Source organism: Myxine glutinosa, chromosome 11 (assembly GCF_964187855.1).
Source record: "Myxine glutinosa chromosome 11, kmMyxGlut1.1, whole genome shotgun sequence".
Taxonomy (NCBI): domain Eukaryota; kingdom Metazoa; phylum Chordata; class Myxini; order Myxiniformes; family Myxinidae; genus Myxine; species Myxine glutinosa.
Window position 1 is genome coordinate 14,970,462 of NC_136271.1, and position 23,428 is coordinate 14,993,889.

A 23,428-nucleotide genomic window follows, 5' to 3' on the forward strand; every position below is an offset into this window, starting at 1 on the left:
AGAAGTCCTAACAACCCAGAAGTCCTAACAACACAAGAAGTCCGAACAACCCAGAAGTCCTAACAACACAAGAAGTCCTAACAACCCAGAAGTCCTAGCAACACAAGAAGTCCTCACAACCCAGAAGTCCTAACAACACAAGAAGTCCTCACAACACAAGAAGTCCTCACAACCCAGAAGTCCTCACAACACAAGAAGTCCTAACAACCCAGAAGTCCTCACAACCCAGAACTCCTAACAACACAAGAAGTCCTAACAACTCAGAAGTCCTAACAACCCAGAAGTCCTAACAACCCAGAAGTCCTAACAACACAAGAAGTCCTAACAACCCAGAATTCCTAACACCACAAGAAGTCCTAACAACCCAAGAAGTCCGAACAACACAAGAAGTGCTCACAACGCAGAAGTCCTAACAACCCAGAAGTCCTAACAACACAAGAAGTCGTTCAAATATTTCGAGGCAATAATACCTTTGTCAGCATACCTAAGCTCGAAGCGGTCTACTTCTGGATTTGATTCCTGGCAGAGTCAAATGTGAACAAGCGTTACGCCTAGGTCCCCCGTCTTGAAGTGATGCGAGTTGACAAAGTGGAAGACGCAAGCCGGCCATCTTGGATTTTGACGTGGCGACCCAATTTTCAATAGCGTTCTCCCTTATGCCTGGATACACCCACACACCAGATTAGAAGTTGGTAGTTCGTTTGTTTTTCAAGATATTCCGCTCACAAGGTTCAGACATGCATAGCGGCGGCCATCTTGGATTTTGACGTGGCGACCCAATTTTCAATAGCGTTCTTCCTTATGCCGAGATACACCCACACACCAAATTAAAAGTTGGTATTTTGTTTATTTTTCAAGATATTCCGCTCACAAGGTTCAGACATACATAGAGGCGGCCATCTTGGATTTTGACGTGGCGACACAATTTTCAATAGGGTTCTTCCATATGCCGAGATACACCCACACACCAGATTAGAAGTTGGTAGTTCGTTTGTTTTTCAAGATATTCCGCTCACAAGGTTCAGACATACATAGAGGCGGCCATCTTGGATTTTGACGTGGCGACCCAATTTTCAATAGGGTTCTTCCATATGCCCAGTTGCACCCACACACCAAATTAGAATCTGGTCCTTCGCTTACGCACGCACACATGCACGTCCGTACGCACGCACGCACACACGGACGGACGGACGCACACATGGACGGAGGGGAAAATCCATAGTCCCCCTTTCGCTCCGCGGTGCGACGGGGGACAAATAAAACTGCCATTCTGGTCGGTGCTGGTAGACAAGTGCCACATTGTAGAGCACGGTCTCCGTTGGAAGCTATGGGAAGTTGGCTGTCGCAGTTGCAATGTTGAAGATGTGAGCGGACAATGACATTGTCATCCATGAGCCTTCCTTGAAATTGGGTAACGCAAAGGGATTGCATAAAGCTAATGAAACAGAACTCGATGTGCATTGATACAAATTTGAGAATGAAGTTTGTGCTTTTAAAACAAAGCGAAAAGAAAAAGTGGACAGTTTTGGACTTTGAGGTAATTAGGTAACGTTTCCACCCCTGTGTGTCTGCCTGTCTGTCTGTTTGTCTGTCTGTGAACAGGATATCTGAGAAAGTTGTGCACAGTTTCGGCCGGAATTTGTGGAGAGGTTGGTTGGGTGTGTGACGAGGAAAAAAATGATGAGATTTTGCTGAAGATCCGGATCCAGATAATATAATTTTACAAGTGATTCTTCACCATTGAGAGATGGGGCAAAACAATATAGAGCAGCATATCTTAAAACTTTGTGGACATATTATGACAAAACTAGGTGGATGAGTTGGGTAGGTGACAAGAACAAGCCGATTTGATTGTGGTTCAAGTCTGGATACAGATCCGGCCTGTCAAGTAGGATACAAAACGTAAACTCGTCAGCCTGGCCAAGGTAGGCCTACCATTTTGTTGTTACCAAGGTACATGTCTCTACGAAATGCCGTTCTAGTTTGTCATGAGATGGTAGACGGAAGTGATGAAATGATGAGGTGGGTAACGAGGTGATGAAAACAAATGTTCTATTTTGTACGTGCAGTGTTCAGCACCTTGCGGTGGGGGTGTCCAGCGACGCCTCGTGCGGTGCATGAACACCAGGACAGGCCGGGCTGAAATCAGTTCGGCACGATGCGAGCACCTGCCACAGCCCGATGCCACCCGACGCTGTGGCACTCAAGAGTGTGTCATCGAGAACACCGAGCCACGTAAGTGCCAAAGATCGCACGGCATATTATGCCAAACATGTACCCTGAAAACAATAACATCAGACTTTTAGGCCAGCAAACTAGCACCCGTCTCATTGGTAGGCAAATTGAGATTATTAACAACGAGCAACGGTACCTGCCCTACGAGCGGAGCTTCAATTGGGAGGCCCAAATGAAAAGGCAAAATATCAGAAATTGAAGGCTTTTTTTATTTTAAACGATTTATATAAACATCCGTTAAATCATATCACACGCAAATCATCAAAATCTAAACAGTATTTGTAGAATTTCAATAAAAGCCACATCACTGTTCATAATCGGTAAATATTATTCCATCGTGTTTGGAAAAACTGGGAAATTGGAAAAATTTGGAAAAACAATTTAGCCTATTTTACTCCAGGGGGTCCCAGGATTACCCACCCAAAATTTCGTTGTGATCGGTTCAGCCGTTTTTGCAGTACCTGGGAACAGACGGACAGACGGACATTTGGTGAATTATAGTAAGATGCTAGGCCACGAGCTTGGTGTTGGCTTAGCGGTTAGGGTGCCGGCTTGGGATCCTAGGATCCTGGGTTTAGTCTAGTAGGAAGACTAGGTCCCTCTGCACCCCCCGGAGATATACTTCTAATCAGTGTTTCTAGATTGGAAAAAATGTGTAGAAAATGACTAGCTATGGCCCCAAGCTGAAAAAATGTCCCACATACCATTTTTATGCAAATTACTGCTGCAAATTTTATGCAAAATTATGCAAATTTTATGCAAATTTTTGATGAGGAGTAGAGTTGAGGGGTCTTTGAGGGCTTCATCGAGGTGCTCTCGGTTGCAAGACTGGGTCATTCTGAGAAGCACAGCAGGGTCAGAGATCATGATGTTCTCCTCCTCAGTGAATCTCTCCATCAACAGCCTCTCCATTGCCTCACACACTGTTTTGAGGCAAAAGAGGGACTTTGCGTAGGCCTTTCCACTGAGAACACCTTTGAGAGATCCACTTGTTACTAGTTGTGCCTCAAAGAGAATCTCTGCATATCCAGAACCACGCATCTTGTGTCCAGTGAGCATCCCGATGTAGTTCATGGATGTGTGGAAGGGTCCAATCGTTACTACATGACTAGCAAATTCATTTGGCCAGCGCCAGATGATGGGAAGGGCTTTCATGCAGACACCCAGATCAAATGTATTCAGGACCCATCTCTGACCCACCTCAGCAGTTGCTGCCTCGGAACGCTTCAGTAGCTCACGAACAACTGCGTTGTCTGTGATCGGTTGGTGGATAGGCGTGCAGTAGTCGACTGTTGATTTGCTGGGTGGGGGAGAACCAGTTGCAGAGGTGAAACCCCCTAGCCCAGGCACAGGCTGCAGGCCATTGCCATGCCATGCAGGCACCAGGCATAGTTAGAATCCCGGTCGATCGCTGAATTAACACCAGGGGGGTTGACTCAGCCTGTCATCCTTCCGCGGTCGGCAAATTGAGTACCAGCTCACTGGTAATTCCCTGTGTGTCGCAAGAGGTGACTAACAGGGTTGGTGGCAGGAAGGGCATCCGGCCATAAAACATCGCTACAAAAAGGGGACACGGTGCCCAAAAAAGGCCAACCCCTGCTCTGCAGGGAAAAAATGGCCTCTTTAAGGGTTCTAACAATGGTAGGCGATCCTTGTGTTAAGCCTGCGCTTTGGATGATTTGGACCTTTATATGGTGGAAGTTCATACTTTATCAGGTAGGCTTCTTGGGTCACATTTCTGTATTCACTAGATTTCTGTTACGTGCAGTATTTAACTATATTTGTCAGTTGTCATTCAACGATGATAAGGAGTTTAATTTACGTGAACTTTTCCTTTTGATATTATGAATTATCGGTTCAAGAATCCTATTATACGCAGCTCAGATTTACAACGTCACATCGTGAGATTACCGGTCGGACATCAGTTTGTCCTCCAAATCGAAATATTGTTGAAAAGTTGTTTATGCTGCATTTTTACCGTTTACCAAACTTACCTGGTGAACCTGGTGCTCTTTATGGAAGTTCTAAAATCTCTGTTTTGGAAACTCCGTGATTACACTGTAAGTACCTCACAGAGCTTCAATGACATATTCAAGGAAGGATGCTTTAAGGTCAACTCTGAATTCCTATCTCACTGAAATTCAAATATGGCTGTCCGTTAACTTTCTCACATTCAATCCTTATCCCCTCATCCATCCTTTTAAAAGTTTCAGCCCATGTCTTCTGCGACCTACCATTTTTTCCCAACATAATCACCACGACGGACCCAACTATTTTGTATGTTCCATACGTTGCTAAAATCCATAAATCCATTTTCTTCCATCTGCACGATATCGCCCAAATCCGCTTGTGGATAAATCTGAGGATGACCGAAACCTCGGGTTCATGCTCTCATCATAACAACCTTGGATTACTGAAACTCCCTATTATTGGGTTGCCTGTCTCTTCTCTCAAGGCCTTAAAACTGGTGCAATATGACAGTCGTGCTCATCGTTGAAGATCATAAATTTGATCACATTACTGGGTGGATGGGGGAAGATAAGAGATGGTGGTGAACAGCTGTTTTAGAGACCTGGAGGGAGGGGTGGGATTGAAGGGAGTGGGGGAGTTTGTTCCAGAGGCGGGGGAAAAGGTGAATGAAGGAGTGAAGGTGAGCAGAGATCCTAGATTTTGGCAGTTTAACCAGAAGAGGGTTGCAGGCAGATTATTGGCAGATTATTTCTGGTTGCAGGTTTAAGCATAAGAGGGTTGCAGGTAGATTATTTCAACAATATTGATGGATAAAGGTGATATAATATAACAAATATCATGAAACATTTACATTTTGTAGTCCATTGTATAATTTAAATAAACATAAATGCAAATTTCGCATGTGGAAAAAGTAAGTGCACCCTTGGCTCTAATAGGTGGTATTGTCCCCTTTGGCAGAAACAACCTCAGGTAGGCATTTCTTATAACTGTCTACCAGTCTCTGACATCGACTGGGAGAAATGTTTGCCCACTCCTCCATGCAGAATTCTTTCAGCTGTGCGATGTTTGAGGGGTTTCTTGCATGCACAGCTCGTTTCAAATCCCCCCACAACATCTCGATGGGATTTAGATCCGGGCTTTGACTTGGCCATTCCAGAACCCTCCATTTCTTTCTTTTCAGCCATTCCTTGGTGGATTTACTGGTATGTTTTGGGTCATTGTTATGTTGCAAGGTCGACCTTCGGTTGAGCTTCAACGTTCCGACAGATGGCCTCACATTATCCTCAAGCACCCTCTGGTACAATGAAGAATTCATAGTGGATTCTATGATGGTGAGGTGCCCAGGCCCTGAAGCAGCAAGGCTGCCCCAAACCACAATATTTCCACCACCATGCTTTACAGTTGGTATCATCTTCTTGTGGTGAAATGCTGTCTTTGGTTTTTGCGAAACATGTCTTCTGATACTGTGGCCAAATAACTCCACCTTTGACTCATCTGTCCAGAGCACATTGTTCCAGAAGTGCTGGTCTTTGCCTCGGTGTTCATTGGCAAACTTTAGTCTTGCCCTGATGTTCTTTCTGGACAGCAAAGGTTTCCTCCTGGCACACCTACCATGTAGCTCAAATTTGTGCAGCCTCTTTCTAATGGTAGACTCGTGCACTTCGACATTAACAGTGGCAAGAGCTACCTGTAGGTCCCATGATGACATTCTGGGGTTCTTAGAGACTTCTTTCAGCATCTTGCGGTCTGCTCTCGGGCTGAACTTGCTGGGGCGGTCTCGCCTGAACAAGTTGGCAGTTGTTTAGAATCTTCTCCACTTTTAGATGATCTTCCGGACAGTTGAATGATTGATTTCAAATTGTTTGGAGATCTTTTTAAATCCCTTCCCAGACTCGTAGGCATCTATAACATTCTTTCTGAAGGCCACAGAGAGCTCTTTTGATCTAGGCATGGTGACGCGGCACACTTCAACAACAAAGAGCAAACCAAACTAAATGTCTGAGGTTTAAATAAGACAGGTTCCTCCAAGATCCTCTCTAACGATGTTCTAATCATTTGCACCTGAGCTGGTGCACCTGATTAATTTTAGGTATTTGAAGTAGTGATAAATGTAGGGGTGTACTTACTTTTTCCACATGCGAAATTTGCATTCATGTTTATTTAAATTATACAATGGACTACAAAATGTAAATGTTTCATGATATTTGTTGTATTATATCACCTTTATCTATCAATATTGTTGAAGCCTGGTGTTGGCTTAGCGGCTAGGGTGCCAGCTTAGGATCCTAGGATCCTGGGTTCGAATCCCGGTCGATCGCTGAATTAACGCCAGGGGGGTTGACTCAGCCTGTCATCCTTCTGAGGTCGGCTAATTGAGTACCAATTCCCTGTTTGTCGTAAAAGGCGACAAACAGGGTTGGCGGCAGGAAGGGCATCCGGCCGTAAAACATTGCTTCAAAAAGGGGACCAACAACAACAACAAAAAAAACAACAACCACGGTGCCCGAAAAAGGCCAACCCCCGCTTTGCGGGGAAAAATGGCCTCTAAAGGTGTTTTTTAAAATTTTATTGTTGAAATGAAGAACAAATAGCTGTATGTTGAAATATGTTGAAAAAGTCAAAACTTTACATGGGGTGTACTTACTTTTTCACGTGACTGTATATTTCTGAAAACCTTTAATCAAAACATTAATTACTTTCTGACCTAATCACACCTTCAACCCTAGCAAGAAAGGCAACGACTAAGTACGGGAATCTCCGGGTAGTTCCGCGTACTCAGATGAAGAGTTTAAGAGATCAATCATTCTTCAGATCTGCTCTTCAACTGTAGAATTATCTGGTTCTTAAAATCCACAAAGTCTCATAAATTATGGTTTTAAAATATCTTAAAACCGTATATTTTTCCCTTTTATTTTTGCTAATTATTTTTACTTTCCTTACGTCTTCTTTCTTTGAAAGATGCTTTGAGATTTTCTCTGAATGAAAAGTGCTATGTAAGGAATTGATTGATCGACGGTCATGCAGTTCTGCAGATGGTGAGGTGAGACGCGCCTTGAAAAGACAGCATCCTGAGCCAGAGCAACGAGGCTTTAAAATTGACCTGTTCAGGTGGTGGATGAAAGAGCCAGATGAGAAAGGAAGGCCAGAAAGTGGAAAAAAGCAAGGTAGACACATTGAGGTATTGTTCTCTTTCCTAAATTAACAGCTTTGCCTGCCAAGTGACGTGAGCATGAATGCACTTTTGGATCTTAATAACCAAAGCGACCCCACACCATGCGGTGCGCTTCCGCCGCCTTACCTGGAACGGGTCTGCGGTGAGCAGCTGGGGGCAGTCAAACCAGACGGATGGTTCGACCACAGTCCCGTGGCTGCAGGAACTTTGTTTCTCTTTGCACATAACTCACTGGCGTGGTTGCGGTGAGCTCTGTCTTTCAAGACTATCTTTCACGGATTCCATACAAACAATCATGCGTTGGCTTCGCTCCAGCAGGCTACCTCTCTGCGAGTCTGCTGAGACGGCTCAAGCCACCCGCCTGTTGTTGTCTGTCCATTTGAACAGTATGGCAATGCAGTTTAGATACAGACATGTACCATCTTCATGATGACACCAACATTCAGCATTTCTGACGAAGCTTTTCAGTCCAGGCACGAGTTTCGATTATCAAAGAAAAAGGACCGCAATGTGTTTGCTCTGCATGGTCGTACACAGCGTGACGACAGTATTACAACAAGAAAAAGAGCAATCAGAGATTGCAAACCCTCGCCAGGATGTATTTTCAGTGGTTTTTAAGGCCTTTGTGTTAAAACAAATATGGCGGCCGAACCACGTGACCGATGACGTCATCAATTTTTTTTTCCTAAACTAATTTATTCCTAGATTACGCTCAAGAAATTTCATCTTGATCAGATGAAGTTTTGTACTTGTCGAATTATGACGTCATAATGGAGGCACCTATGACATCATCATTAACATATTTTATTTCGCATGGAGAGTTCTTTACAATGAGCCATTTCTCAATTTTTTCTATTCAGTGCTTTCGGAGATATAAAGGTGCAACTTTTTTTCGGTTTTTCCAAGATGGCGCCCATACCACGTGACGTATGACGTCATAATTATCATTAAAAAAATTATACAGGTAGAATTGCACCTATCGTGAAAATTTCCTGTCGATCGGACCAACGGTTGCAGAGAAAATCATATTTAATCTGTGCGGACAAACAGACAGACAGACAGACAAACGTTCTCAAATGCAGTACCCTCTCCTCAGGCGAGGGTAATGATTCAATAACTGCCATAGTTATAACAATAAGAGTATAATCAGCAACTCCTTTCAACTTCTCACATCATCGCACCTATTACGTGAAATTGCACCAAGTATTGATGGCTGAGCTACGAATATTTTCGTTCCACAAGTGAAAACTTTGGGTAACTCGAACACATGTGCTAGTAAGTAAAAAAAAAAAAAAATACTATTGACCCCTGCTTGGGTTCCTTTTAACATACCAAGTGTGATGTAATATGTGACTGGCATCATGTGTCACCATGTTATGTCATGTCAATGCATTGGAGCCGTACTTTATTGCATTGCTAAAACTTGCGAATATCGGCCTTACCAAACTTTAATGATAAATCTGAAATGATTGCAAGCGGCCCTAAATGCCTTCAGAATTTTAGGGCCGCTTGCAATCATTTTGGGGCCACTTGAGTGTTTGCTATGGATGCAAAGTCAAGGCTCATGGAAGAGCTAGAACACAGTGAGCAGCAGGGAAACACACAAATAGCAGGATAGAGGGACAGAATCGAGACATGTTTGGAGGAAGAATTTTGGAGGGGAAGAATGAGAGCAAGGGCAGGGGGGAGGACATGGTTGAAGGGGAGAAGGGGTGAACAAGCTGGATACAAACTCAAACACGTTGAAACAGAAATGGAATAAAAAACGAAAAATGGGGGTGGAAGGGGGGCCGGGGGCATAATAACCTGGAAAGGAAACGGTGCTTGGGTAGGGTTAATGAGGGTAGAAGATATCATTGGAATGGATGGGGGATGATCTGAGATGGTTGTTAACAGCCGTTTTGAAGTCCTGGAGGAGGAAGAATGAGATTGAACAGACTGATGAAGTTGGTTCCACAGGTGAGAGAAGAGGAACAAATCAATGGATGTGAACAGTGATCCTGGATTTTGGGGGTTTCACCAGAAGGGTGTTACTGGCAGACCGTGTGCACCCTGGAGAAACCTTGGTGGGGGAGGGAGGCAGCACGTAAAGGGCAGAGGGTTCAAGAGGACAGGGAGGTGACCAACCCTCTGTGGCGTGAGAGTAACACGCCCAACGTTTCACTTTGATCACAGGAGATTCCAATGATTTTGACGACCTTGGCCTCCGCAGATCAATATGTGAAAGTTGAGAGGAAGGAGCTCGAGCAGTACTGCATCAAGCTGTGAATTATGGCCTTGTGAATTGTTAGAAGTTTAAATTCGCCAAAGGAAAGACTTGGCATGATGGAAAATGCCCAGTCAGTGGCTGGCTTCGGAGGCCACCTTGGAGATGTGGTTTGCCTAAGAGAGATTGTTGCTGTGGTTAGATCCAGAAGTTGCAGTGACTGAACCTCTTCAAGAGGAATGTTAGGCAAGTAGATGGGAGGGTTTGCCAGATGCCCCTTTCAGAGAGACAAAGTGAGAGTGTGAGATTTGTCTGCATTAAAAGACATATTGCAAGTGTTGTACCAACTCTTGATTCTATCATGGTCAGGAGAGAGGATAAGCTGCCTGCCTATCTGAAGAATGAGGGATGCTTCAATAGAGTTGCATTGGTGAGTGAGTTGTCAGTGAAAAGATAAAGAGGGTTTTCCACATAATCAGAAAGATCATTGATGCAAGATGAGGATCAGAACTATCCCGAGGACACTTCTTTGTGGCACTCCAGCCTTAACAGGGCAGGGACATGAGGATCCCATTGTGAGTCACACTCTGACTGACTCGACAGTAACCAATGAGGTGGAAACCAAGGCCACCTATGAGAGGAGGTGGCCTTGCTCTCCAAGCTCTCAGCGGATGGCAACCAAGATGAGGTGCTATGACAAATGACTATGGCAAATGCTCAAGATGTGTCTAAAAAGACGACACTGATCTCTTGTGTGATATTCAGGGCCTCCATCCATTGGTGGGAGAATAGAAGCTGTATCTCCATGGTGGAGTGATTGGGTCGGATGTGCTTCCAAAAGCGTCTTCTTCACAGACACGCATATTACGGAAAATACTCCTATCTTTGTCTAGAGGGAAGTGTCTGAGTACTTATACATTCTTATATGCTACAATCGTGTTCCATTGTTATACTAAATGAGGTTTTTGAGGCTGTTTTTTTGTTGCTGTACAACTCTTCACTCATATGCAGCACTTAGCTTGCTCGGGAGTGTGGCTGTGCTGCCGATGTAGTGCCCCTCTCCTGTATATTCGGGCAGACATGTTTAGAATTCAGCGAGGTGTGTGGATACTTATTGGATAAATTATCCAGTCCTCATGCTGTTGAGTATCATTTTATTAACAAGTTAAAACTTGTGCAGGAGAAACAGGAGCACGTCGCAATCCAGCCGGCATGTTAGCAGCCAATCGCCACGTCAAATCGGACATCACATGTACCAAACATCACATGGAAATTACATGTGCAAACAAGAAACAGCAATCAGAGATTGCAGACCATCGCCAGGATGTGTTTTCAGTGGTTTTGAAGGCTTTTGTAGTAAAACAAATATGGCGGCCGAACCACGTGACTGATGACGTTATATATTTTTTTTTCTCCACCAATTTATCCTTAGATGATGCTCAAGAAATTTCATCTTGATCGGATGATGTTTTGTACTTGTCTAATTATGACATCATAATGGAGGCATCTATTACATGATCATTAACATATTTCATTCCCCATGGAGAGTTCTTTACAATGAGCCGTCTGAACTTTTTCTATGCAGCGCTTTCAGAGATATAGAGCTGCAAAAATTTTCGGTTTTTCCAAGATGGTGCCCTGTACCACGTGACCTATTACGTCATAAATATCATTAAAAAATTATACAGGTGGAGTTGCGCCTATGGTGAAAATTTCCTGTCAATTGGACCAACGGTTGCAGAGAAAATCATATTTATTCTGTGCGGATAGACAAACAGACAAACAAATTAAAAATCACTCAGAGAGCGACACTTGGCAAAACAGAACAAAGTAGCATGGCACTCAATGGAGCATCCTTTTGACCTCAAAAATAATTAGTGGTTGAATTCAGTGACCTGATATGCAAATCGTCTTCAAAGTTTAAGTTAATCGGATGAAAATTGATAATTTTAGAAATTCGGCCTATGTTGACCTTTTGGCCTATGTTGACCTCAAAAATAGTTGGTGGTTGGTTTCAGTAAGCTGATATGAAAGTCCTTTTCAAATTTCAAGCCAATCGGATGAAATTGAGGATTTTGGGAATTTGAAAAAAGTGGTTGACCTTTGGCCTATGTTGACCTCATGACCGATGTTGATCTGAAAAATAGTTGGTGGTTGAATTCAGTTCGCTGACGTGAAAATCCTATTAAAATTTCATGTCAATCAGATGAAAATTGAGGATTTTAGAAATTTGAAAAAGGTGGTTGACCTTTGGCCTATGTTGACCTTGTGACCTATGTTGACCTCGAAAATAGTTGTTGGTTGAATTCAGTTCACAGATATGTAAATCACATTCAAATTTCAAGTGAATGGGATGAAAATTGAGGATTTTCGAAATTTGAAAAAAGTAGTTGACCTTTGACCTATGTTGACCTTTTGTCCTAAGCTGATCTCAAAAATAGTGGGTGGTTGAATTCAGTTAGGCGATGTGTATATCCTGTTCAAATTTCAAGTCAATCGGATGAAAATTGTGGATTTTAGAAATTAGAAAAAGTGCTGACCTTTGGCCTATGTTGACCTTTTAACCTCAAAAATATATATGATTTTGTCGGACCACGAACTGTACCCTTTGGTGAACTTTCATGAAGATCGGTTTAAAATTGTGACCTGTAGGCAAGTATAAGTGAGCGGACAGACAAACACACAAACAAACACACAAACAAAAAACACACAAACACACACACAAACCGGAGTGATCAACATACTTGTAAAAATAAAAATTTGCCAAGAAACAAACGGACTCAAATGCAATACCCTCTCCTCTGGCGAGGGTAACTAGTGTTCCGCGTCACAGGATGCTGGCGATAACTCACCTACTCTTCCTCAAAGACCGTGGAATCTCCAACATCTACCAACTAATGCTAGCAGACGGACGGACGGACGGACGGGTCACCGGCTTAATGTCCGTCTGAGGGCCAGTGCTCTTTGTGTTGCAATACTGTGCCTGCAAATCACCAATCGAACATTTCATAGTCAGGATGAGAATCAAACCCAGACGAGACAGTTCAAAGGTCCTCAAAGGTACGTGCACTCCCTCTGCACCATCTTGTCAAGGTGCTCCTAACACCCCTTCTGGCAAACCTGACTGCAACCAAGATCGTTGGTCTATAGTAAATAATGTACACTGCGTGTATAATGTTAATCCACCACAGCGAGATACCAAGACAAGAATTTGTAATTTTCTCAGGCACTGACACACAATGGCCACGAGTGTCCACAAGCGAATTACGAATATATTGAACAGTCTGCTTTGTTTATTGCTATTTTATCATTTCCTTGTAGCTCCCGATGGCATTTGTAAGGCAAGGAATTTGCTTTTTTATCCCCCCTCGTACAGGCAGGCCAAGGCTTTCTGGCAGACCCTAACACGCCGAAAGGAATGAATTAGCTTCTTGTGAAAGCATTTGGCACGTGTTTCCCCAGCACAAATAAACACGCATGGCCTGATATCGTAGTTTGCTCTACAAGTGGCTTGTTGCTGCCTGAATGGGAAACTCGCATTGAGGTGTTCCTGATCCTGGTTGTCAAAGCCTTTATGGTATCACCTTCCAAACTCGCATTTAATTGTAACTTTGTTTTCCCAATTTTGTCAGTTCAACTCCGCAGACGAAGCCTGGTGTTGGCTTGGCGGTTAGGGTGCCGTGACTCGCACACACACACACACACACACACACACACACACACACACACACACACACACACACACACGGGAGTGGGTCACACACACACACACACACACACACACACACACACACACACGGGGGAGTGGGTCACACACAAATAATACAATCCCTGCCTCCGTGGATGCCTGCAACAAAGCCCCGAGGAAGAGGCAGCTTCGCAACCGTACTGTGATCCAAAAACACAAAGGAAAAAAAAATTACAGCGCCAGCAACAAGGCCTCTGAATGTGGTTGGAATTTGATTCCAAACAAACGACCGCTTGAGACGACTGGGTTATTTGGAAAACAAAGTCAGGGACTCGTAGATGTCGTCAAAATTCCATCGTGATCTCCTTGTAGTTCCTGCAGTAGAGTGTGAGGGTGCCTTGCCCTTCCCTGTACTTTTCCTCCCATCATGTTAAACACCATCGATGAGTGTGTGAAATGCTGCTACATTGTTCCGTCCTTTGAGCGCAATTACTAGAAAGCACGTCCAATACACATCCAATGTCACATGCAGGACAGAGACGTTGGGAGATGTACATGTGCTTTTACATGAATTACAAGGACATTAGTCAACGATGGACAAACTAGTGCACTGGGATTTGAACTTGGAATTTTGTTCAGAGCTATGCTCAGATGGGAATGCCAAATGGACTTCCTCTGTTTGCCTTTTAAACATGGACTGTCCAATGTACTTTTGGAAAATTTAGATGTTCTAACTTTCTGAATTAACCATGCATCTCCAATATTTTTTATTCCAGTAAAGTAATTATAAAATGGTGCTAAACCAAAGAGAAAGTTTACTTTATTTTACTATTTAGTGAAATTTGTCCAAAACAAGACTGAAAGCCACTCATTTGTAAAGGGATACAAATAAAAAGGAGAAGAGGAAAACTGGCAGAACCTTCACCTGGTCCGAAAACAAGGAAACCTCTTCACAGGACCATTGTGCAGGAGGGGGGGGGGGGGAGGGGGGGGGGGTAACTAGGCCAGGTGGAAAAATTAATTTCCTACCCCCCCCGAGTGTTTTTTTTTAGGAGACACCATCTCACTACTGGATGGCCGTTGGCTCCCAAAGGGAGCTCATCCGCCCTTTGTCAAGTGATGTTTTTAGTCCTGGCACAGTTACCCTCTCCATGAGCAAAGCCAGTGGGGGTGTCTGTTTAATCGCCGACAACCCGATCATGTAGCAGGGAGCACTGGTTTACATGTTACCGGTGTTTCCAGTGGCAGTCCCAAAAGATTGACCTGACCTGAAATCTGAGCACAAGTGAATAAACTGTGTGCGCATGCATGTATAGGATAAAAGTAAAAATGTATTTTGAGTCTGTTGTTATTATTATTATACTCTATTATAACACACAATGTTGATTAATAAATTCGAGGTACATGGAGAGATGTTTGGATACCCTAGAGGTGTGCACACTCATCTCTGAGCTTGGGTTCGAACCCCGACCCATGTATAAACTCATCTTGATGTTCACCTTCAGTGATGGAGGTAATGAAACACAGCAAGAAGAGGAAAGCAGGGATGAAATAGAAAAGGACCAAACCAGCAAACAACAAAAAATAAAATGGTGGGCAAGGGGCGTCACAATCACCTGGTAAAATGTGAGTGCTTGAGAATGGGGTAATTTGAGGTCGAAGTGGGAGTATAATATCTGACCAAAATGTTAGTCACGGATTTCGGGTCTACTACGAGGGGGATCTTTGGTTCCCCTCAAACTTACCGGGCCTAAGGCCACCGATCACTGATAACTTTGCATCACGGTGGGTTGATAGGCTAATGCGAGGGCCAATTGGTGTACCACGTGGTCCCAGGATCCTCCGTCTGACCACCGTTTAGTTGCGCCACGTGGCTTTCAAATCGGGGGATGCTCCCTTGGCTATGCACCAATCTTATCTTAATTAGGGTGGCCAAGTTTACTGCTGAAGCATGCTAGACTGAATGAGCCAATCAATTGGGGAATTATAACCGAATGTGCGAATAGCCCTGGATCAATAGGAAAATGACGAACACAGACAGATTGAAAATGAAGTTCAACAAGAGGAATTTGTGATTGCAAGCAGGAAACTGCAAAGGGGGGAGGGAACTCAAGGACATTAATGTACAGCAAGGGTAATCAATCAAAATAGATCAAAAATGGAGAATGCAATTCAAAATGTACAAGCAATCACGAGCAATGTAGAGTGCAGCGATATTTACACAGGAAAGAAAACGGACAAGAGCAGGACTTATCCTATGCCTTACCTACTGGCTGTACACAACATGGGTACCCAATCAGACCATCCGTGGAGAGAGATAAGAACAGAAGGTGCGAGGGTTATCGGCCTCTTTATCTTACCGGTTGGGAGCCATCGTGCTCCCGCAACCCAAATGCCTCATGTAGGGGTCAATGGGAAAGAAATACTGTGGTGTCTAGGGTGGGTGACTATAGAGCATGCAGTGGGGTGCCAGGTGCGAGTGGTGCAAGAGAAACTGCAAAGGTGTGTAATCAGTGGTTGTCACTCCAAAGGAGTCAGGCCGCTGCAATGCCACCAATTGTTGATGCCCTCTTTATTGATGACAAGTCTGCATTCAAGGGAGAATGATAAAATTAAGATAGCTGAGAAAATAATGCACGAGATAAATAACCTTCTGTGTGAGAACCCAGCTCCAATACGCTTTTGCAGCGACCGTTCCCCCACGTTGATTTTCCCCGCGAAGCACTACGAGTCAGCAGTGGACAGGACGAGCACCAGTATCTTGTTCACAGTCAGACAAAAAACCAATGCCCAGAGTAGTATCTGCCCTTTGGCTCTTATAATCCCTCAATGGGGGCAGGGCCTAAAAGTGGATCAAGATCAAAATTCCCTTGGTGTAACTACGCCTGCTGGTTGACGCATCCTGGCTTAGCCCCGCCCTTGCCAGTCCTCCTTCATGAGTTTCGTCCAGTCTGTCTCCAAACCACGACATGCGACCAGAGCTCTGTGATTTAACATGAGCCGTGCTCGCAGAACCGGTATACAGGTGTGGGGGTGAACGCCAGGAAGTTGGTACTTGTCAGGGTGAGTGAGCGGAGCGATAAGGTGTCAACGAGATGCCAGTGGCCAATTAGCACCTTGTTGTTTGGGTGTTTAACCTGGAATGGAGGGGAAGAGTCAATCAGACACCGCCGCCATTTCCCGTACCTTTACCATCTCACGCTTCTTGGTTGGCGGAGGTGTCTACGGGGTGGTTAGATGACGTCGTGGTTATGCGGGCCGGTTGTGACAAAGTGGTGGTTTTCGGGTTGAGGGGTTGTCGGGTCAGGGTGCTTACTGTGTGTCTAATGTCTTAACACCATGTAAACATAACGTGAAAATTATAATAAAACCACAATAAAGTGCAACTAAAAATCTGTTTAATAAAGCTGAGTGTTGTGTCCTTATCGTGTATCTAAAGGGAAGATTTAGAGACGGGGAGGACGAGTGGCAGTTGGAATTCGGCGCGCAATTCAAACGCCTTTTGACACGCTATGTCGACTAACTGGCACATGCACCATGGTGCTATTAAACTAAAACACGATGTACATACGTAACAATTGCTCCCGAGGAAATGGTGATAAAAGGGTGAAAACCCTCTCTAACCCTCACCAACGCATTGTATCACATTCTAACCCACTACACAAGGGAAAGGTACTGCTCTAACCTTACATTATGGAAATAACTACGCTGAGATACCTGTATGTTGGGTGCAATTACCTTCGGGGCCGTTAATTGTTCACAGAACTACAACAATACATTTATTCACTTGTGCTCACATTTTTAGCAGTTAACACATTATCCTGACTTTCTCTTTGGTTTACCACTATTTTATGTTTATTTTACCATGATGTATAAATGAGGGTTGTTCAGGGTTAAGCTGCACTTTGTTCCAGATAAGTAAAAAGGAATAACAGATATTTGCTGAGTCGTCATGGCAACATCAGCAACTCCTCTATGAAGTGATGAAACAGCTGCATAAAGCATTGTGGCTCATTTCAAGATGACAATGAGTACGTTGTCGCGTGCCAGGGAACATTAGTACAGTATTGTGTTTCTCATAAACAAAAACGTCAAACCAGCAGAAATTTGCTTGACTTTTCAATGATATGTATGTCACACTGAAGTGTGCTTCAGAGGGGCAAAAGGTTTTAAAATGCAGATGAAACAGGTTAACCTTTCACCTTCAGCAGGCTCATTGACCTCAAATACAGTGCCGTCCACCAGTATTGGAGCAGTGAAGTCAAATTTGTGATTTTTGCTATATACCCAATTAATTTGCATTTGAGATCAAAAGATGAATACGAGGCAAGAGTACAGAAGCTTTTATTTCTTGGTATTTCTATGTATATATTGTTGCGAATATGGAATTTGGCCTCCATATCCGCTTGTAAATATTCCCCTATTTCCCCAATACTCCCCAACTATCCCCAATCCCCCATTCCCTAGTCCCATTGTCTGTAAACAACAATCAGTAGAGCCGACCTTCCCCTTTTTCCCCCATTAAATGTCGTGCCCAGGTCCACCGCATCACACGTAGACAACTTTCGGACATCTTGCTAGTTATTCTTAGTCTATGTCAGTTAAGGACTCCTTTCCATTAATTCTGACTCTTCGTTGCACCAGAATGTGATTATATGGCACCAGTAGTGAGTTTAGGACCTTTCCCATACCTCCTTCCATCTTCTTCCCCAAACAACAACTACAACAACAACTACAACTACAACTACAACTACAACAACAATTACAACAACAACGACGCTGCGCGGGGGGAGTGTGCGTCATCACACCGGCTCGGTTAGCCGCCATTGACAATGCGCGCCGGACCATGCGCTCCACGGGGTTACCACGAAGGGGCTCCTTGTCAGTCCCCCGTCAAGGGCGGAGCCTGGTAAACCCCCCGCACGCACCCAATGAGAAGTAACGTGCCGATTCCACGAGGCGGAGCTAACGAGCCGAGGGCGTGTCACTCCCCGCCGGATATACGAAGGACTCACCGGATGTGAGGTCAGATGCGCCCCCAGCCTGGAGAGAGAAGTTGCCACGTACGAGCGCTGAATACCTCCCCGCATCTCTGGACCGGACCGAGTCGATTCTGACCTTTGAGCCCAGGTGCACCTGGAGCCATCGATCCTGCCTTTCCTAGCCATCAAACCCCGTGTGAGTCAGCCTTTTGTCCCGTTTATCTGTCGTCTGTTGGGGTTAATATAAGATTGTGTCTAAGTGCTTGTCTTTCTATGCTGTACCTCTCGTCCTTGTAATCTAACCTTCCGTAACAATATAACCTCCTCCGGAGGGCTTGAGAACTGAACCCTGGGTGTCGTGTCATTTTAATCCCAGCCGGGTGTCCTTTTCCTTTATTGACCTAGCGCAGCGCGATTAGTCAACGTTCGGGTATAATCGGGTAACTTGTGCAGACGTGGTCATACCAAAACCGCTCGGTAAATAACATCTAAGCCACGTCTGTAACAATATGTTTTCCCATTGCAGAACAATAACAATTTTTATGTTCAGTCCCCCCATTTTAGGTAAGCATAAGTATTGGAACAGATTATCTTAAAGTAAATAAAAATAGTATAAAAGTTAGTATTTGGTCACACATACATACATCCCTTGCAGGCAATAACTGCATCAAACCTGTGACCCGTTGACATCACCAAACTCTTGGTATCTTTCTTTAAGATGTTTTGCCAAGCCTTTACTGCAGCCATTTTCAGTTGTTGTTTGTTTTGTGGGTTTCTGATTTTAGTCTCCTCTTCAGCAAATGAAATTCATGCTCCATTGGATTTAAATCAGGAAATTGACTCGACCAGTCTAAAACCTTCCACATTTTATTGGGTCATTATCTTGCTGCATGGTGAAATTCCGCCAATGAGTTTGGAGGCATTTTCTTGTCCATAGGGAGACAATGTTTCTGTACACTTCCGAATTCATTCTGCTGCTGCCATCATTAGTTACATCATCAATAAAGATGAGTGAGATGGTTCCAGAGGCAGCCATGTAAGCCCATGTAAGCCCAAGCCATGATACTACCTCCAGCATGGTTCGCAGATGAAGTAGTTTGCTTTGGATCATCTGCAGTTCCTTCCTTTCTCCACACTTTTCCTTTTCCATCACTTTGGTAAAGGTTTATTTTGGTCTCATCTGTCCATAAAACACTGTACATGAACTCTCTTGGCTCACCTCTGTAGCTCTTGACAAATTCTAATCAGGCCTTTCTATTTTTGGTGCTGATGAGAGATTTGCATCTTGCGGTGTAGCCTTTGTAATTCTGCTGTCGAAGTCTTCTGCGAACAGTAGATTGTGATACTTTCACCCCTGCACTCTGGAGGTTCTTGGTGATGTCACCAACATTTGTTTTAAGGTTTTATTCACAGCTCTGATGATGTTTCTGTCATCGACTACAGTTGTTTTCCTTGGACGACCTGGACATTGTCTATTTATTTCTTTTTGAAGATATTCAAAATTGTTTTATTTGCTCTTGCCTATTTTTGTGCTATGGTTCTAATTGAATTCTTCTATTCTTTCAGCTTCTAAATAACTTCCTTTTCTTTCACAGACAGTTCTCTGGTCTTCGTGTTGGTTTATGCCGACTGACTCCAAAGGCAGACTCTCAAGGCAAAACAAAGGCTAAAAGCAACACTAGACATTTACAGCTCTTTTGTATGTGAACAATCAATGCAACAAGAAACACCTGCCAGTCATTTGTTCCAATACTTATGCTCACCTCAAAAGTTTTGTATTTAGATTTCTTCTTCCGTATGCTAAACACGATGAAAGCAGCTAAAATAATACAAACCAATTGATGGTTTTCTGTCATCTTGACCTTTTGATCTCAAAAGCAATCTGCTTCAGTGAACCAATATGCAAACCATGCTCAAATTTCAAGTCAATCGGATGAAAATTGACAATTTTATGCAACCTTGACCTTTGACTTTTGGATCTTAAAAAACAAGCAATCGGCTTCTAGCTTTTGATTGGTGAACCAATTCAGTGACCCAATATGCAAATTCTTAAACTTCCAGGTTAATTGCATGAAGATTGACTATTTTAAGTGATGCTGACCTTTGGCCTTTTGATCTCAAAAAAAACATCGGTTTCTAGCTTTTGATTGGTGAACCAATTCAGTGATCCAATATGCAAATTCTTAAAATTTCAGATAAATTGGATGAAAATTGATGCTTTTATGTGATGCTGACTTTTGCCCTTTTAACCAAATTATAAATTTACCTTCTCTGTATTATCATAATAAAGCTTTGTTGAAAATTTGATGACAAAACTCAAATCGGAAAAAAAGTTACGGCCCTCATAGATACATACAGACAGATACATACAGACAGACACAGACACAGACAGACAAAGTTATTGCAAAACACCGTCTCCTGCTGCGTGGGGTACGGCTAACAAATTTGACTTCACTGTTCCAATACTTATCGATGACTCTATATATATATCGTATATATATGATCGTATATATATGATCGTATATATATTGGGAGGGGTGGGGGGAAGGGGTAAAAAATATATTTTTGGATTGGGGGGGGGGGGGCTGAGACAGCTGTATTGAATGAAGCCCTGGAGGTCTTTGAACTTTGAATGTGCAGATAATTTTGTTTTCCCACCTCCAAATGAATGAAAGACTGTGCCGCTTTTGGAGATTCGTTAGCTTTGCTTTGTTGGCTTTGTCAAACTTCTTAAGCAAGTTCTACAATACTTACCTTAAGTGGAAATTCTGATCATGTCAACATCGAGGTTCAGGTTCCTTATTCTTCTCCATCAACTGTTGTTCATCCGATCCTTCGAACTGTCTTCCAATATAGCAAGTCTGAGTGGGATGCCTTGCGTTCTTTTCTTGCCGAAGTTCACTAGAACTCAATCCTTTGTCACAACCCATCTGAAGCTGCCAAGGAAGTTACTGAGTGGATTCCTGTTGGTATGGACCTCTTTATCCCTTATCGGACCTACAGGGTGTCTCAAAATAGATGGAACCCATTAACATGATAATAATTTATTACTCAGACAAGAAACTCCAAAAAAGATTACATTTCCTGGAAGCTGATATGATAACAATTTAAAAAACTGAAGATTTGAGGTCTCCAGCTCAAAGGATACTGTTACGGAAACGGAGAGGGCTTCCCTCGTTGCCCTGCGGAGATCAACCCGCCGTTCCTTCGACTAACCACTCTCCGTTCCTGGTCGTCCAAACACTCTCTCCCGCCCGCAGCGCCGCCAGGGTATTCGGGCCAGAAAGTCGGAATGGGCCTTCCCGGGACCTGAGTGCAACGCTCGGTCGTGAGACAGGGAAGAGACGGCCGTTCGAGCTACGGTTTTAGGTTACCGAGCGGGTTTAGTAACCCGTAGTTCGAACCATTAACAAGCTACACCCGATTATAACGTTGGCCAAATCGCGCTATGCTAAATCAATGATAGAAAAGACACGACGACTGGGAAAGATGAAACGACGCAAGGGGGTACAGTTCTCAAGACCTCCGGAGGAGGGTGTAATTACAGTGGTGGAGAAAAGGGGTAGATTACAAGGTAGAGTGAGGTAAAGAACACAGAAGAGATGGGCACTTAAATACAGGCTTATTTAAGCCCAGACAGACCACGGACAAACGGACAAGGCAGACTCACACAGGGGTTGATGGCAGGAATGGACAGGTAGATCGATGGCACAAGGTGCACCTTGGCTCGGGGACAGGATAAAGCACAGTCCAAAGATGCAGGGAGGTCTCACTGAACGGCAGAGGTCTCACCGCGCTCGGAGGGTACGTCTTTCTTGCTTCAAGCTCAGCGCGCATCTGACGTCACCTCTCTCTCTACTGCGCATGCTCAACGGGGAGTGACACGCCCTCGGCTGGTTGGTTCTGCCCCAACTGGGGCCGGTCCGCCGCTTCCATTGGGTGCGGGGGTTACCGGGCTCCACCCTTGACGAGGAGCCGACAGGGAGCCATGTTCTGCCCCTGTTTGGTAACCCCGTCGAGCACATGTCCGATGGCGGCTCGTTGGGAAGGCCTGGTGTCCTTCCACCACTCCTACCAACAAAGCTGGAGTGAGGACGCGCACTCCCTGCGCTCGTTGTTGTTGTTGTTGTTGTTGTTGCTGCTGAAGAGAACTGTGAGGAAGAGCTGCGGGGAGGTATTGGGAGGTCCTAAACTTCCTAACGGTGCCATACAATCGCATTCTGGTGCAACGAAGGGTCAGAATTAATGGAAACGAATCCTTAACTGACATAGACTAAGAATAACTAGCAAGATGTCCTATAGTTGTCTACATGAGATGCGGTGGACCTGGATGCGACATTTAATGGGGGAAATAGGGGGAGGTCGGGTCTACAGAGTGTTGTTTACAGAAAATGGGACTAGGGAATGGGGGATTGGGGAGAGTTGGGAAGTATTGAGGAAATAGGGGAATATTTACAAGCGGATATGGATGGATGCAAATCCCATATCCACAACACTCCCTGTTGGTATGGACCTCTTTATCCCTTATCGGACCTACAGGGTGTCTCAAAATAGATGGAACCCATTAACATGATAATAATTTATTACTCAGACAAGAAACTCCAAAAAAGATTACATTTCCTGGAAGCTGATATGATAACAATTTAAAAAACTGAAGATTTGAGGTCTCCAGCTCAAAGGATACATTTATTAGAGCACATGTTCCAAATGACCGCCTTTGCGCCTTAGACACACTTGAAGCCGACGAGCGAAGTTGTCAATCACCCTGACACACTCTTCCTTCCTGATGGCACAAATCTTCTGGGTGATGGCCACTTTCAGTTCAGAAATGGATTGAGGACGATTCTCATACACGTGGTCATTCAAGAACCCCCAGAGATAAAAAATCTGGGGGGTTCAGATCGGGTGAATGCGGAGACCACTCGGGTTCGTGGCGCCTGCTGATCAGCCGATCAGGAAATCGGTGGTCCAGCCACTCCATCGTGATGTTGGCTGTATGTGGAGGTGCCCCATCTTGTTGGAACAATTGCACATCTCGATTCACGCCACGACGTCTCCCAAGTCCCCTCCAGAACTTGTTGAGCACCACAATGTAACGCTCCTTTGTGACAGTGACTGCCTCCTCGTCTGCGTCTTCAAACCAAAACGGTCCGATTATGCCATGTTTTGAGATG

At 44.1% G+C, this 23,428-nt stretch overlaps 1 protein-coding gene across 3 annotated transcripts in view; it reads left to right on the top strand.

Annotated features, from left to right (window-relative positions):
• ADAMTS7 (ADAM metallopeptidase with thrombospondin type 1 motif 7) overlaps positions 1–23,428 on the top strand; it is a 130,128-nt gene that overhangs the window by 100,894 nt on the left and 5,806 nt on the right. For all 3 annotated transcript variants that reach the window (XM_078786407.1, XM_068130199.2, XM_078786408.1), the window contains exon 23: positions 2,070–2,235. In XM_078786407.1, coding sequence (XP_078642533.1) covers positions 2,070–2,235 — 166 coding nt within the window. The remainder of the gene's footprint in view (positions 1–2,069; positions 2,236–23,428) is intronic.